Here is a 14,879-nt window from a genome sequence, read left to right as displayed (position 1 = left end):
GTTCCAGCCTAACTTTGCTCGTATAACGGCATTTCAAGTATGGAAGACTAAAGCCGAGCACCTCTGGGTAAATAAGAACGAAGGCAGGTTTAAATCTAAAAGAAGTGAATACTTGAGCACAGGGGCAGCAGTACCTTTATTGTAGCTGGATAGATTAGTTGACAACGATTTATCATTCTAGAGAACCCTTGTCGTTATTTGCCGTGAAATTAAAGACTTTTTTTTTGCTTGGAAAAAAAAATAATGCTTTGACGGGATTCCTCTAACAGCTACAAACAGCAGCGCGTTGTCTCTACGTGGACCCAAGTCGCCTTCCTCGCCCCCCTTCACAGCCCAACTCAATGCTCAGTAGTTTAAGTTTGCTTTCCAAAAACCCCCCAAAAAACTTACCGTTTCCAAGGGGAGGAAAACAACCAGCCCGAGGGTGAAAATTATCCAAACGTTCCTCATAATTCCTCTGTGAGAGTTAAAAACGCGTTGTGGCAAACGAAATGTCAAATGTTTCCCCACTCTTCTTCTTTCTCCCTCTCGTTTTCCTTGCACCCAACTCCTGCCGCTTCTCTCTCTCTCTCTCTCTCTCTCTCAGGAGTGGGATCCCACCGGATACGTGTTGCGTTTTGATTATTCCTCCTCCCCTCACCCCGGGCACTTCTTTTTTTTCTTTCTCTCTTTTTTCTGCTGTGTAAAATCTGACTAAATGTATGTAACCGTACAAATGCGCACGGTTTAACAGCGAGGTCCTCCGCGCTCCGGTGTGTGTCAATGGAATCGGCACGAGACACCTCGCTCGCTCTCGCTCTCCCTCCGCGCGAGCGCTCGCTCAAAATAAGAAAGGGGCAAAGTGTAGAAGCGCGAGCACGTCGCTACCGGCGCTCCGGTGAGTGCGTGCGCTCCTTTCGACCGAGTCACCGCGAGACGCAGAGAGAACTTGCGAGCGAGCGACCAAAAACAAGGCAGTAACGACACTCACAACAAATCGCTCGTGTAGTTTTATTGGTGTACAGTAAGTCTTTATTTTAATTAGTTTACTATTGTCTATTATTTCAACCCGGGAGGTCGGATAACAATTCTGCACGAGGATAAAAAGGCTCGGCTAAATGAGCCATTTATCTCCTTGTCTGCGTAACAATCCTTAATTGCACCGTAATGAGGATTACACAGTTTAATTCAGCAACTGCGCCAATTTACAATCAAGCTTCGAGTTTGTCGTGCAGCATTTCTACCAACGCGTTTGATTAGCTTCTGCAGCTGTATTTTTGTATCAGTAAACAGGCTTTATGTGAATAAAGCGCAAAGCACCCCGTTAGAAACACGCTCACAATATGGGTGGAAATAATGCTATGGGCAAAGTCTCCCCCTGTTGGTATAAGTTGACAACTTTCTCTAGAGGCTTAAATCTGCAATTCTGCAGTTTGTGATGAAAACCAAGGCTGAACATTTAACTTCTGATTCAGAAAAACTACGTTTGCTTTCACCTTCATTGCACCTTTTTTTCTTCTTTGTTCGCAGATTTATTAAGTATGTCGAGTGGTTCCTGGTTCTGGTAAGTCTTTAAGTGTTAGGTAGTTCTTGGTAGAGTATTGCACCATCACTGGTTGTGTTTTTTCTAGTGAATTCTTCATGTTTGCAAATCATCAGCTCAAGCCTTTGAGGCAACACACACACATCCTGACATCTTCAGATTCACAAGACTAAGTGCTTTTTCCTCCCTCATCTAATCTTATTAAAACAAAATAAAATACTGAAATAAAATGCCATTTGAGGCACAAAGCACGGGCACAAAACTAAATTCCAAGGAAACCTTTCTTTGAAAGATTCCATGAGCGTTATTGAAAGGCTATTAGACAAATGTGGTATGTTTTAATTACATTTCAATCAGTGGCAGACACTTTTGTACAAAGGGTGGTAAAAATCAGAGCCGGAGCGTATCAAAAAGAAGCCTTTGAGATGGAGAGCTTCAACACGCTGTTCCACTTTCCACCTGACACAAGTGGCACTCCGCTTGTTGGTGAATGAAAGAAAGTTGCAAGCAATCACCCCTTCTTTTTTTGAGGGGTTGGGAGAAGTTGCTGAAGGAAAATCAAGGTAGAAAGAAGATGGTTTTGTACTTTTGCAGTAACATAAGCACCGTTTCCTCCAAATTGCTCACTAACATAAATAATTCACCAGAATATTTTGTGGAAGGAAGTGCCATTTAAAACCAAACTATTTCCAGCTGTTTGCATGGAATTAAAATTAATTTCACTACCCTGTGCTGAGTTGAGAGTGTACAGTCAGTAGATTAATTATTCTTTTTTCCTTGTGTTTTGGAAAATTGGCTTTAGGTTTCAGGGGCACAATTAAATTCTAGGAATGGTCATGTGATGGTTTACATGAACTAAATTAGGCTTTATTATGCTTTTCTAAAGAGAAAAGCATCATGAAGCATACTGGGATTTAATTCTTTATATCAGAAATGTTAATGAAAAAACTTTACTTGTTTTATCTCCAAATAGTTTGACTGTCATTAAACAGCAAATTTTACGCACAAAGTAAGTAAAAATATTCCTCCGATTACATTTTGATGAACAGCCTTTTTAGTTTAACTTAAGTTGTTGTCAGTACTCCCGAGCCAGTTTAGCACCTCTGATTATTAATCCAGGCCAGTGAGCAAGAAGCATTAACAGACAAGACAGGTTTCACCCTGTCAAGTATCTGTCAGTTTGCCTGTTATTAGCCACACCGATCTAGAGGAGGAGGAAGGCAAAAGGAACAAGGGAGGAGACAGAGAGGGAAAGTGATATTAATCATCAGGGGGGAAAGACGGTAGCCAAAGAAGAACAAGAGTAGCATGTGACCTTTACAGTTTTCCCTGTGCCTGTCTTCAGATCATTCATCCTCTGTGACCTGAATAAAAACAAGCAAGAAAACTGAATTGTGTCAAAGGCACTTGGGCAGAAATCAAATACACTTCAAAATTTTTGAAATTAAAACTATATCCTGCGACCCATCCCCCGTTCTAATGCTTCCCAGGCTCTCTTTCCTATCCTCACAGGGCTTAAGTCTACTCCTGGTGTCCCAGATTACACAGCCAATTAGGGCAAAGGCAAAGCCCCTTCTGCTTCCAAGCCTGGCTAGGGTGGTGTGTGAGTGTGTGTGTGTGGCACTAGTTCACATGATTGTGAGTCTTGTTTCCAACAGCACAAGGACCCATAAATGACAAAGTCAACTGAAGGAAAGCCTTCAAAGACCTAAAATAAATAAAAAAAATCTTGGTGTGGAGCATGCATAATTTTACATATCGCCCAGTTTGAATTATGAACACGCTGAGGTCGACTTGCTTTATTTTTCTATGTGAACTGAATATATTTCATATTCTATAGAAAGGAGACCTTCAAAAGTGTTATGGATTTCATTATATTTTATTCAACAGCACCACCAGCTGGAAGCACTAAACAGATTTATATTCAGAGGCATATCCCAACAAATAGCATGTATGATAACAGTCCAGGAATATGATTTTTGAAAATGAGCCCCACATGAAAGACTGAAATCTCAGCTTCTACCTCATTCTTTGCCTATTCTTTACCTGTGTGATGTGCAAATAGATGTTAGGCCACTGAGAGTACACACATTCACATGCAAGTCATTCAATATGCAACGTTTACAGTGTGCAGTTTTTAATCTTTATGTGGATGGCGCTTCCATGTCTGAAAAGGCCGCCACTTGTGTCCTACGAAGAACAACTCGGTACCTTGAGCACAGATTCCAGAATGATCTGCACTGTTATTACCATCACTGTCTACTTCCTTGTCCTTATCCTCATGAAATGTTTCTGTTGTCCATAGGGTATCAGCGTACTGTGGCTGAATCGATCCAAGGGCTTCCCAAGAATCCCAAAGCTGATTAAATGAAAGAAAGATTTAAAAAAAAAATAAAAACAATAGTGATATCTTGGAGGAAATATTATTTATAACTTATAACAAAAAAGGAACATCATTTGTATAATTAAAATCTATGAATTATTCCACATTTTAGATCAAATACAAAACGTAATTAGATGGCCCTAAAGATTACAGGTTTCCTTTTCACATTTTTTAAAAATATTTTCATCCTGCATTTCAGTCAGTCAGTTACAGTCGAAAAAAGAAAGTCTTCACAGGACTGTAAGCAGCCCTATGAAAAACTAAGAACATCCTCACTGCTTACATTAGAATTACGAGGGTCAGAAGCAGCCAGGTGGTGCTAATCTAATAGACTTGATTAACTGATCAAGTGCGACCCTCTGTAAAAGCAGACGTTTTGTTAGTTTAAGACAATCCTTAGGAGGAAGGCATCAGCAATAATCTTAGATAAACCACTGTTTTTCTAAGCTCATTGTCCAAACAATCTGGAGTCCATCATTATACAGTGAGAAAGATTACTCACTACATCCCAGCAACTTTACGCCAAGGTCAGACTGTAATGCTCAGAGAAACAAGAGCTACATCTCAGACTCTACATACCTCTGTTGGCATGTTAAATGTTAAAGATCATAACTGTGCAATTGTTTGCTTGTTTGGAAAGGTTGCTAGGAAAAAAACAACTATTTTCTCTAAAAAGAACAGCAGCAAAGCTTAGGTTGTCCTGCTCAAACCATTGGAGTTCTGGAACAATATCCTTTGGACAGACAAGACCAAAGTGGAGATGTGTGGCCATAGTCAGTTGTACCACATTTGATGAAAGCATATCAGCACAAGCACTTCACACCAACTGTCAAGCACAGTGGTGGAGTGTTGTTGATCTGGACTTGTTTTGCACCCATCCTGGAGGGTGGCCAGGACCTGGACACCATCCAGTCATTGAGTCAACCGTGAACCCCTCTGTATGCCAAAGTATTCTGGAGTCAAATGTGAGGCCGACAGCTGTCTGACTGAAACTGGGTCATGCAACAGGACAATAATCTCAAGCAATAATCTACAACAAGACGGCTGAAAAAGACAATAATGAAGGCGTTGCAATGGCCTATTAAAAGTCAAGACCTGAACCTGCTGTGCCAGGGCCATTAGAGAGCAGTGCTTAAACAAGAAAGAAGAAGAATGGGCCAGAATTCCTCAACAGTGATGTGAAAGAATGGTAAAATTAAAATGATAAGTTATTGCTTTTTGTTACTGTTAAAAGTTACTGAGTCATGGAGTGTACTTAATTTTTAACTAAGTACACTTAATTTAACCAGATCAGACTCAAAATGCAGAACACAGTCATCATCTCCCTACTATTTATACAACCAAAGGCAGTTTTTTTTTGCAGTAGGTAAGCTCCTGCTAATAGGTAAGGAGGAGAAGTAGGTATCAGATAAGCTGGATCAAAACAGAGGTTAAACTTAAGAAACACTGACAGAAGCACTCGTCTCTTTGTCTTCTGGGTGACTTTTAACAAGCTTGCCATAAGCCTCATTCATGTTCTGTCACACAGCCTTGACCATTGTTTGTGATACGCCTGTAGTCAAACCAACCCATCTTGCCCCTCATCATAGTAAAACACAAAGGACATGAAGTTCTACATCACCTGACAGAGGCCAGCTGCTGGTCGAGCTGCTCCATGAGGGCTTTGGTGTCACAGTACTCGGCCTTCAGAGGGATCTGATTCCTGGCTCGGCTGCCCAGGAACAGATGGGGTGACTGTTCTTTGGGCGAGGGCAGCAGAGACACCATCAGAGGGGATCGCTGATTTACTATGCTGCTGAGGAGTGGGTGCCTTTGGGATGTGCTGATAAAAAGCCAAATCACAGAACAGGTGAGCATTTTAAATAAATGAATAAATAAACATTCTATATTTAAACCCCCAAGGGAAATATGCAAGTGTAAAAAGGGTATATTTAAGGAGAAGGATTGTGTGTGTCATACAGCAGTGTGGACACATTTCTCTCAAATACATTTGAATTACACAGCTTACAGCAGAAAGGCAAACTCTGGAGCTGTTTACATATTTTACAACACTAAAGCCATAATGAATATTTGTCTATATGAAAGCTCATCCAAGCAACATAATTTACACAACAGCTGTGTAAATTATGGAAAAAGACACATTTCGTACTAATTTGTCATACCTATGATCTTTATGGTGGAAACTTAAATACATATCCTGACGTGGTTAATCAGAAAAGCTGTTATGGTAGTAAGACTTTCCAGATCCAGATGCTGATACTAAAGAAAAAAAAAATACAACAAATACATAGCCTAACACAGCGGTCTCCAACCCCCGGGCCTCGGACCGGTACCGGTCCGTGAGTCGTTTGGTGCCGGGCCGCCAGAGTTGAGGCTCAGGTGTGAAATGTATGGTTTTCAGGGTTTTTATTTCAGCGTTATTTTGTTATCGTTTTTATCGTTTACTCGGTTTTCCTGGGTCTTTTCACGTGTGTTATGAATAAATCTTCTTTTTTTCGGTACCGGTACTAGTTTTATTTTGTTGTATTTATCCGCGACACCTTAAAGGCCGGTCCTTGAAAATATTGTCGGGCATAAACCGGTCCGTGGCGCAAAAAAGGTTGGAGACCGCTGGCCTAACAGATGTTTTAGAGCATTTTCTGTGGGTGATGAAGGCATTTCAAATTGTGTACATCCACCCTCAGGAGGAGAGCAAGCTTCAAGCCTGGCTTTTGATTGTTTGCTTTCAACCTGACAGCAGGAAAGAGCTCCAGGCCTCTGACAGCTTACAAAACTACCCATCTCATGTCCAACAGAACTGAGCTACACAAAGCAGGCTGTCAGATGGTCCCCTCCTATTGGACAAAGCCGTGAATCTGTCTACATCAATCATTTTTCAGTTAGACGTCAGACATGGCATCCATCAAACTCAAATTTATTGTCCGAGCTATTAGCTTGTTTGCAGTGTAATGTGGTGATCCAGGTTAAGACTGGTTACACATACTAATGGTTAAACTAAAAATCAATAAGTGTTTAGGCGCTAATTTCCAAATAGCAAATCTGGAAACTGATTTCATGGGATGCACTATATTGCCAAAAGTATTCTCTCATCTGCTTCACACACATATGAACTTGAGTGACGTCTCATTCTTAACTCATAGGGTTTAATATGAGGTCGACCCTTTGCAGCTATAACAGCTTTAAATCTCTGGGAATGCTTTCCACAAGGTTCAGGAGTGTGTCTGGGAATTTTTGACATCCTTCCATTTCTAATTCATCCCTGTTCACTCAGGTGGTCTGAGTGAATACACCAATTTCTTTTCTGCAATGTAGATGAACAGAAATGGTAACCTGGATGTTTGGTCTGTTTCTAAGCATCCACTGGAATAAACTTTAAAAGAGTGAATTTAGGAACAAGCTAAAGCAGAATAACGATCTCCTTTTACCTACAATTTCTTTCCGCCTTACCCTCTAGTCATGATTGCTTTTCACCATTTGTAAATATTTAAAGAATTGCTTGTAAAAATGCCGGCATCAATGGGAAAACCTCAGCAATGCTGTAATTATACACCAAGGCCATTGCATGTGCTGCTTTATAACCTTTTCTGACTGGCATGTGGGTGAAAACAATAAATATGGAATGGTAACGTCACAGTAGTAGGACTCAAAGGCATTTTAAATACCTGTTAAATAAAAATATGCAAAGGAGTCTGTAGTAACACCTCAAAACAACCTTTACTTCACATTTATATACCTTTGTTTTAGTGGACTATTATGTCTCATCTTGGAGTGAGCTGCTCCTGTCTCCACTGAACCATTACTGGTAGTTCCCGAGTCGCCGTCAGTCATATTCTTCACTGCCATGTTGAACGAGTCAGAGTACAAAAGACGTCCAACCTCCTCTTGGATGTCCTTCAGGTCCCTCCTGCCAAACGTCACCCAGGCCACGTAGCAGAAGAAGCTGTACAAGCACTAGAAAAAGGGAGACCGAATCAGTTCTTTATCAAGCGGACATTCGTACATTTTGTCCATGTATTCACAGAACAAACATTTAGTATCCCTACTCGCAGAGCAAAGCCCCAGGTGGCACCTTAGTCATCTGTGTTTTTGAAAAGGTCACAATAGCTATTTCTGTTCAAAAGGTCACACACTGAGCAGTCAATAGGCTGCTGCTGTTAGCGTGGCATTGCTCTCCTTGTCAAGCCACCTGGCTAAATACCAGTGAGGACCTGTCAAAGCAAAGCACCTGTGTTGAATCAACATCCCCTACCAGTAACTAATTCATTAAGGACACCAGCTAAAACACCACTCAGTGTGGTTCTGCTCTGCTCCCCGCTGCCTGCATTCACAGATGGTGAACTGGCCTCGACCCTGACCAGCTGAAGGACCCATTTTTGTCTACAGGTGTGACAATAGAGTTTTGAATCTTTCAAGAACATCCAGCCAAATTCATCAGATTTCAACAAGTTAGACAACTGACATAGGGAACAGTTCCTAACACTCATTACAAATATATCAATCTGGGTGATCCGTAAGCTTTGAATGTGAGAAACATGTGCAGCACATTGTCATGATTGCACCTTACCGCATGAAGAAGCCACTCTCTTCTATTTGACGATATCTGCCTCCTAGAAATAAACACAGGATATTTGTATTAACAACACACTGGTATTGACTGACTATGAATGACATAATGATTTCAGCATAGAGCCTAACTTTTTGGTTTAGGATTTGTGAGCTGTCTGGCCACATTTAAAAAACTATTATTTGCTGTACTTAAACAGCAGGTACCATTTTGCTGATTAAACCCTTTTAAAGACATGACCACAAAGAACAGTATTCAACACCATGCCAATCTGTGATAAAATGTAAGCATAAAAACTGGAAAAGAAATCCAAAGAAACCTTTAAAATCTTCAGAAAGAATACATAAAAAAAATCTAGCATCAAGGTGTTAGCATTCTTTAAAATATACCTATTACCTGAATCCAATTAAAGGAAGAAAGCATGTGGATATGGGCTCTCTGAGCAAAGTAAACCCAGAGTTCATATTTTTCAACTCCTTCCTCCCAAACCCAATTCCAAAAAGCGAGACGGTGTGTAAAATGTAAATAAAAATTGATTAGATTCTTTTTTTTTTTATTTTTTTTATGTTTTCTCACTTTTTTCACTTTTTCTTTGTTGTGGTTGTAACATGCATGTTTAAAGACTCTTTACTCCTGTGTCTTCCAAGCACAATATATGTACAATGGAAAATTCAAATGGCTAAATGACTTCCTCAACATGTCCTGAAGTTCTCCTGAGGCTTGGTAACGAACTAATCATGTGATTGACCTGTGTTGACCCAGGGTAACATCTAAAACCTGCAGGACAACAGCCCTCGAGCCCTGGAGTTGCCCACCCCTGGTCTAATATGTAGCTCTTGGGTTTCTGACAGTTTCTCTGAGAATTGCACAGTCTGCGCTTGAGGTGAATTTTCTGAAACATCCAAAAATGGAAAGATTGGCAGCTGTCTTGGATGTTATCTCCTTGTGAATAATCTTTCTCATTGTAGAATGATGTACATTAAATGGTTTGGAAATGGCTTAACTCTTTTCCTCTAAGATCATGACTGATGTCTTTCATCACTGGCATTGTGTTACTACAGATTAGCAAACTGCCAAAATGTGGGCTTTTAACAAGGTGGTCACACTTGCTGATGATCAAGTAATCAAGCGATTAGCAGCACTTGACTGCTACTTACCCTCTTAATTCCTTTGGAAGCACTAATGTTGTACTTCATTTTTTACACATTGCTTCTGCATTTTGGGTTTAGTTTATGTAAAATAAATAATGACACTGTGTAATATGACACATGTTGTTATAAACCTGAGATTGAATTTACATAATAACGTATATAATCTGACATCTAAGCCCTTAGAATTAAAAGAGGCTACAATTTCTTTTTCATTACTGAGGCTTCAGGAATCTTGATCAGCCACACTGCTGATAACAAACGACAAGAAAAATGGAACAGCAAAAAATAAAAACATTTTTAAATGCTGCACTTAGTGATGTAAATTTAATCTCAGCTAAATAATATTCAGTGGCTTCCTTAGACCTCTTTAAGAAAGTCTCACTATTGCTACTCAGTAAGTATTTTTGTTCAAGTATCATAAGTAATACATCTGTATACATAACAAGTATACAACATCGGAGTGAAAATATTACAGAGAAAAGGGGACATTCTCTGCCTACCAGCTGTTCAGTGAGTTTGCTCACTTGTGATATGGGCAATGCTGTTCTCTTTTCAGATCCATCATCAGGCGGAAGTAGCAGACAGCCAACTTCTTTTGAGCCATCTCCTTTTTAGCCCAAGCCTCCACCATCATCTGGTGCTCTGACAGGCTATCACCATTAATGGCATTAAGGGGTCGAAGAGGAAAAAAAGAGAGCGGTAAGAGACACGAAATGGAATTAAACACAGGTGCATGTAAGTAAAATACAACAGGATTCAAACAAAGGTAGAATTTACCAGCTTGTACTCTACTTACACTGCTGTAGGCACAGATTTATTCTTCAGGGTCTTATGTATGAAAAAGCAAGACAGGTAAAGAAGAAGTGTAATGAGGACTTCATCGAGCTCGTCACTCCTGCATCAAGAGAAGGGCACAGAAGTATGAGATCTTTTTTATATGATACCTAGAAAAAAAGTTATGAATGGATAAGGTCATATTATGTAATTCATTACTTCAATAACTCCAGAAAGCGGAGAGGAACGGGAAGCAAATAATTCTCCTGTAGCAAACCGACAGCCACCTCTACAACACAGAAAGTGTAATCACAAACAGCCATCTAATGTCAGTAGATGTAAAAATATCAACATCTAACTAAATGAATCATTGTTTGACATTTTATGTGAAGACTGGTCTGAGTTTAAAAGCAATTGGTAGAAAAATGTGCACATACAGTTAGGCCAATAAATATTTGGACAGAGACTATTTTTTTTGGTTAACAATTCTGGTTAAATGAAACAACTCAGATTCAGTTGAAGTGCAGACTTTTAGATTGCATAGAATTGTGAGAAACTAGAGAAACGAAAGCATTTTAACGCAATCTCTTCATTTCAGGGTCTCAAAAGTAATTTGACAAATGAAATAACTCAAAATAAAATGTTCATTTCTAATACTTGGTTGAAAATCCGAACTCATGGACATCACCAGATGCTGGGTTTCCTCATTTTTGGGCCTTTACTGCAGCAGCTTTCAGTTGCTGTTTGTTTGTGGGCCTTTCAGTTCAAAGATTAGTCTTCAACAAGTGAAATGCATGCTCAGTCGGGTTAAGATCAGGTGACTGAACTGGCCATTCAAGAATATTCCACTTCTTTGCTTTAATAAACTCCTGGGTTGCTTTGGTTGTATGTTTTGGGCCATTGTCCATCTGTATTATGAAATGCCACCCTATCAATTTCTCAATTTATTTGAATTTGAGCAGACAATGTCTCTAAACACCTCAAAATTCATTCAGCTGCTTCTGTCCTGTCTCACATCATCAACAAACACTAGTGTCCCGGTGCCACGGGTAGCCACGCACGCCCAAGCCATCACACTGCCTTCGCCATGTTTTACAGATAATGTGATAGACTTTAGACCATGAGCTGTTTCGCGCCTGCTCCATACTTTTTTCTTGCCATCATTCTGGTAGAGGTTGATCTTGGTTTCATCTGTCTAAAGAATGTTTTTCCAGAACTTTGCTGGTGGTTTTAAATGGTTTTTAGCAAAGTGCAATCTAGCCTTTCTATTCTTGAGGCTTATGAGTGGTTTGCACTTTGCAGTGAACCCTCTGTATCTACTTTCATGCAGTCTTCTCTTTATGGTAAACTTGGATATTGATACGCCTACCTCCTACAGAGTGTTGTTCACTTGGTTGGCTGTTGTGAAGGGGTTTCTCATCATCATGGAAATAATTCTGTGATCATCCACCACTGTTGTCTTCTGTGGACGTCCAGCTCTTTTTGCGTTGCACCAGTTCACCAGTGCTTTTGTTCTTTCTCAGGATATACCAAACTGTAAATTTTGCCACTCCTAATATTGTAGCAATTTCTCTGATGGATTGTTTTCCTGCAGCTTAAGGGTTGTGTCAAGCATTAGCACACAGCAACTAAAATATCTCAGAAAAAGGGTAGCTCTGATTCCTTAGCTTCACAAACGGTTTATTATTTGTTTTTCTTAAAAACATAACACAAAAATATTTGTAAAAGTTTTTTTTTAATGTAAGTTTTGAACCCTTAATTGTCCTCCAATTGTATAATGACCCTCAAATCACACAATATAAGTGTTGTTAGTTCAGCATCATAGTGGGACTTGCGTTTAACATCCTCAATGGTGACCCGGTCCGCTTGTCTCTTCAGCACTGAGGACCTGTACGCATTGAAATGAGCAGGGCTCAGTCTGCTCCCAATCCTTTGGCGCCCTCTGTGGTTCATTGTAAATATGTCAGCCAACCTGAGGACACAGCAGAGATGAACATGTGCAGGTTAGTTCCCTAAACATCACGAATTACTTAAAAATAAATATATAAATGAAGAGTCTTTTTATTTTCAAGTTTAAGGTACTGTTTGATCCACACATACCACTCTGCTCGCTCCTGAAGCTCTTTAATGTTGTTATTGGTTTGACTCGCCGTCAAAACACTTTCTTCTCTTGGGTAAGAACTAGAAACGGAAGAGAAAAGCTTACCATTGTGATATTTAACAGTTTCTCCTGCTCGCAGGTGATGTATACTAGTGGCTTATTGCCTTGCTTTCCTCACCTGATAAACTCCAGCTTTTTAGATTTATCATTCCAAACCCAGCGGCCTAAAGGTGGAATGTTCACCTGAAAAGTACACACGGCGAGTTTCGAGTCTGGCATTTCAAGGTTAACGACGAAAAGGGAGCAGCCCAGACACCGCGCGGTAATATTTACTGGCAGAAAAATAACATTTGATATCCCCCCATCTTTTTTGTTACAAAAATGTCCAAAAGTTTAAGAATTCACCCATTTATTTGTCGTAACTTACATTTTTGGAATCCTTTAAATATTTTGTCATTTTTTATAACACAAATTTCCCAGAAAGCTTTCACTCCGTTATGCTCCTTCCTGTTTGTTGTTTGCTAATGTTAGCCACGGTATCCAGGCAACAGCCAATGGCGAAAAAGCTGGTCAGAGGCAGTCAGAGCCTTCAGATGCGGATTTTAATTAGCTGACCGGAGTGCGGTAAAAGCACAAAAACAAACAAACTTGGATTAATACGCGTGCAGAAGCATTTTAATCGTACAACATAACCCCATAAGGCCATCAGTAGATTATATCCTTGTGCTAATGGTGTTCATAGTGTTTTACACATCACTTTTTCTCCCCGATGATGCTGTTAGGATTTATGTTACTACAACGTTATTTGGCCCCGAAAAAATAAACCGCATTAAATGCCCGATAGTCCCAGTTTATTGCAATTAAAAAAGGGGTCAAAACATATTTAAAATGAACATACAAGTTGCTGTTGTGTTTAGATATACTGCAGGGGTCTAAAGAGTCAGTACATTTTTGACATCTTTCAAAAGTCAAGCATTAATGTGTGTACTATAGTATATAGTGCAAAAAGTAAAAATTAAAAAAAAGAGAGAGAGAAGGATATGTGGAGTGTTTTGTAATCATTCTGGAATATCCATTTTCTATTTTAATTCTTTTTTCTGGCTAAGCGCTTGTGTGTTTACCCAGTATCTGCTTTCCTGAGCACTCGAATCTCCTAAGCTTGAATCACTCTTTGGAGTGTTCAAGAAGTCCAACCCCAGTCTTGCTTTTTGTTGGGTCATCCACTGATGTATGTATCACAGCTACTTGAATGTAAGATTAAAATCTCTCCTAATGTTTTGTTTCTGGTTGCTTTACAGAATTTAGCATTAAGTAAATTTTGCTTATGCATATTCTGATTGCACGTGTTTTGCTATTTCACCTCATATGGTATAGTATCAGGTTAAATAAGGGTTTACTGAGAAAAACCATTGTACTGAGAGCGGGTAAAAACCCAAAAAACAATTTTTGTATATGAATAAAAAAGGTTATTTCAGGTCTGAGAAAGTGTTTAATGCCTTTCAGCAAAGCACGAACAGCAGCAGTTATTACTTGTGGTTTTTTCTTTATGATATGACATGACTGGCGAGCATTTTCTCATATCTTTAGCTGATAATTCCTATCACTTTGTTAGGAAAGTTCATGCAAAGTTGTCTACTTCTCGTGTATGCTATCAAAATTCATCGGTAGTCCGTCTGATAAATGAGGCTCCAGGTGGGGCAAAGCATACCGACATGGCTACAGTCATTCCTATGACCCCTCTTTGCATACAAAAGGCAGTTTGAACTAAGACCAATGATATAATGAGAACTTTAGCGAGAAACTTTAACATTCATATCTGGAGACAGGGCTGAGAACACATGATGTTACAAAACCAGACCTAGCTGCAGCTATCTAAGGGTGAGTGATCACACACAAAAGAATCAGTAGTTAGTCAGAGTTGATTCGGTTAGATTACTGCAGATGCAGTAATCTGCATCTTCTATTGTGCAAATCCACTGCAAGAAAAGATAGTCAAAGCTTCTAGCTCACATGCCTTTGATAACTGGTCCAACTTCTTGAGACAAAGAATTTCTCTTTTGTCACGTGAGAAACCAAACTGTGATGTCTGAAACTTGCCAAATGACTTGCATAAAACGAGAAGCTTTTTAAGGTAAATAATCAGATTTTTCTTTTTTAGTGATGTAAATAAACTTGGAAATATATTGATATCATGGCTAGAAGCAATTTATTCACCCAAAACATATGGAAAAGTTTCACAATGTAAGTTACCCTTTATTAGTCCCACATTCACATCCTTCTTTATGTTGTTGTGTACCAATGATTCATAAAACAAACCAGTGAGGCAAATAACACCAAAAAAGTGACGCTGTGTAGCCAAAAACCAGCTGCGGTTTGAGGGTAAA

General features: G+C 39.5%; 2 protein-coding genes across 3 annotated transcripts in view; both read right to left on the bottom strand.

Moving 5' to 3' along the window:
* sdc2 (syndecan 2) overlaps positions 1-914 on the bottom strand; it is a 41,509-nt gene extending 40,595 nt beyond the window's left edge. Inside the window, exon 1 of one of the 2 annotated variants that reach the window (XM_005748652.2) lies at positions 391-914. In XM_005748652.2, coding sequence (XP_005748709.1) covers positions 391-450 — 60 coding nt within the window. In that variant the 5' untranslated portion in view covers positions 451-914. The remainder of the gene's footprint in view (positions 1-390) is intronic. The other variant, XM_005748653.2, reaches the window with a different exon arrangement.
* A 2,553-nt stretch (positions 915-3,467) lies between these two features.
* On the bottom strand, positions 3,468-13,010 carry ppp1r36 (protein phosphatase 1 regulatory subunit 36). The gene is made up of 11 exons (XM_005748651.1): positions 12,929-13,010; positions 12,674-12,857; positions 12,495-12,575; positions 12,230-12,366; positions 10,614-10,683; positions 10,417-10,515; positions 10,145-10,270; positions 8,470-8,512; positions 7,639-7,856; positions 5,527-5,727; positions 3,468-3,881 (listed from the first exon to the last, which is right to left on the bottom strand). The coding sequence occupies exons 2-11, from the start codon at positions 12,772-12,774 to the stop codon at positions 3,782-3,784; spliced, it is 1,176 nt and encodes a 391-aa protein (XP_005748708.1). The 5' UTR covers positions 12,775-12,857; positions 12,929-13,010; the 3' UTR covers positions 3,468-3,781.
* Positions 13,011-14,879: the final 1,869 nt, after the last annotated feature.

This window comes from Pundamilia nyererei, unplaced genomic scaffold, assembly GCF_000239375.1.
Source record: "Pundamilia nyererei isolate P.nyererei 1_Seehausen unplaced genomic scaffold, PunNye1.0 scaffold00226, whole genome shotgun sequence".
NCBI lineage: Eukaryota > Metazoa > Chordata > Actinopteri > Cichliformes > Cichlidae > Pundamilia > Pundamilia nyererei.
The sequence above is the reverse complement of the archived record's forward strand: the minus strand, read 5'-3'. Positions and strand labels throughout refer to the sequence as shown.

Bases quoted from the DNA above. Each gene is read 5' to 3' on its own strand.
- ppp1r36 (XM_005748651.1), bottom strand. From the start codon at position 12,774: ATGCCAGACTCGAAACTCGCCGTGTGTACTTTTCAGGTGAACATTCCA. The intron at 5,728-7,638 runs GTATATAAATGT...GCTTTTTATCAG, and splicing joins AATAGTCCACTAAAACAAAG to CACATCCCAAAGGCACCCAC. The intron at 3,882-5,526 runs GTGATGTAGAAC...TCATTTAATCAG, and splicing joins CAGCAGCTGGCCTCTGTCAG to CTTTGGGATTCTTGGGAAGC.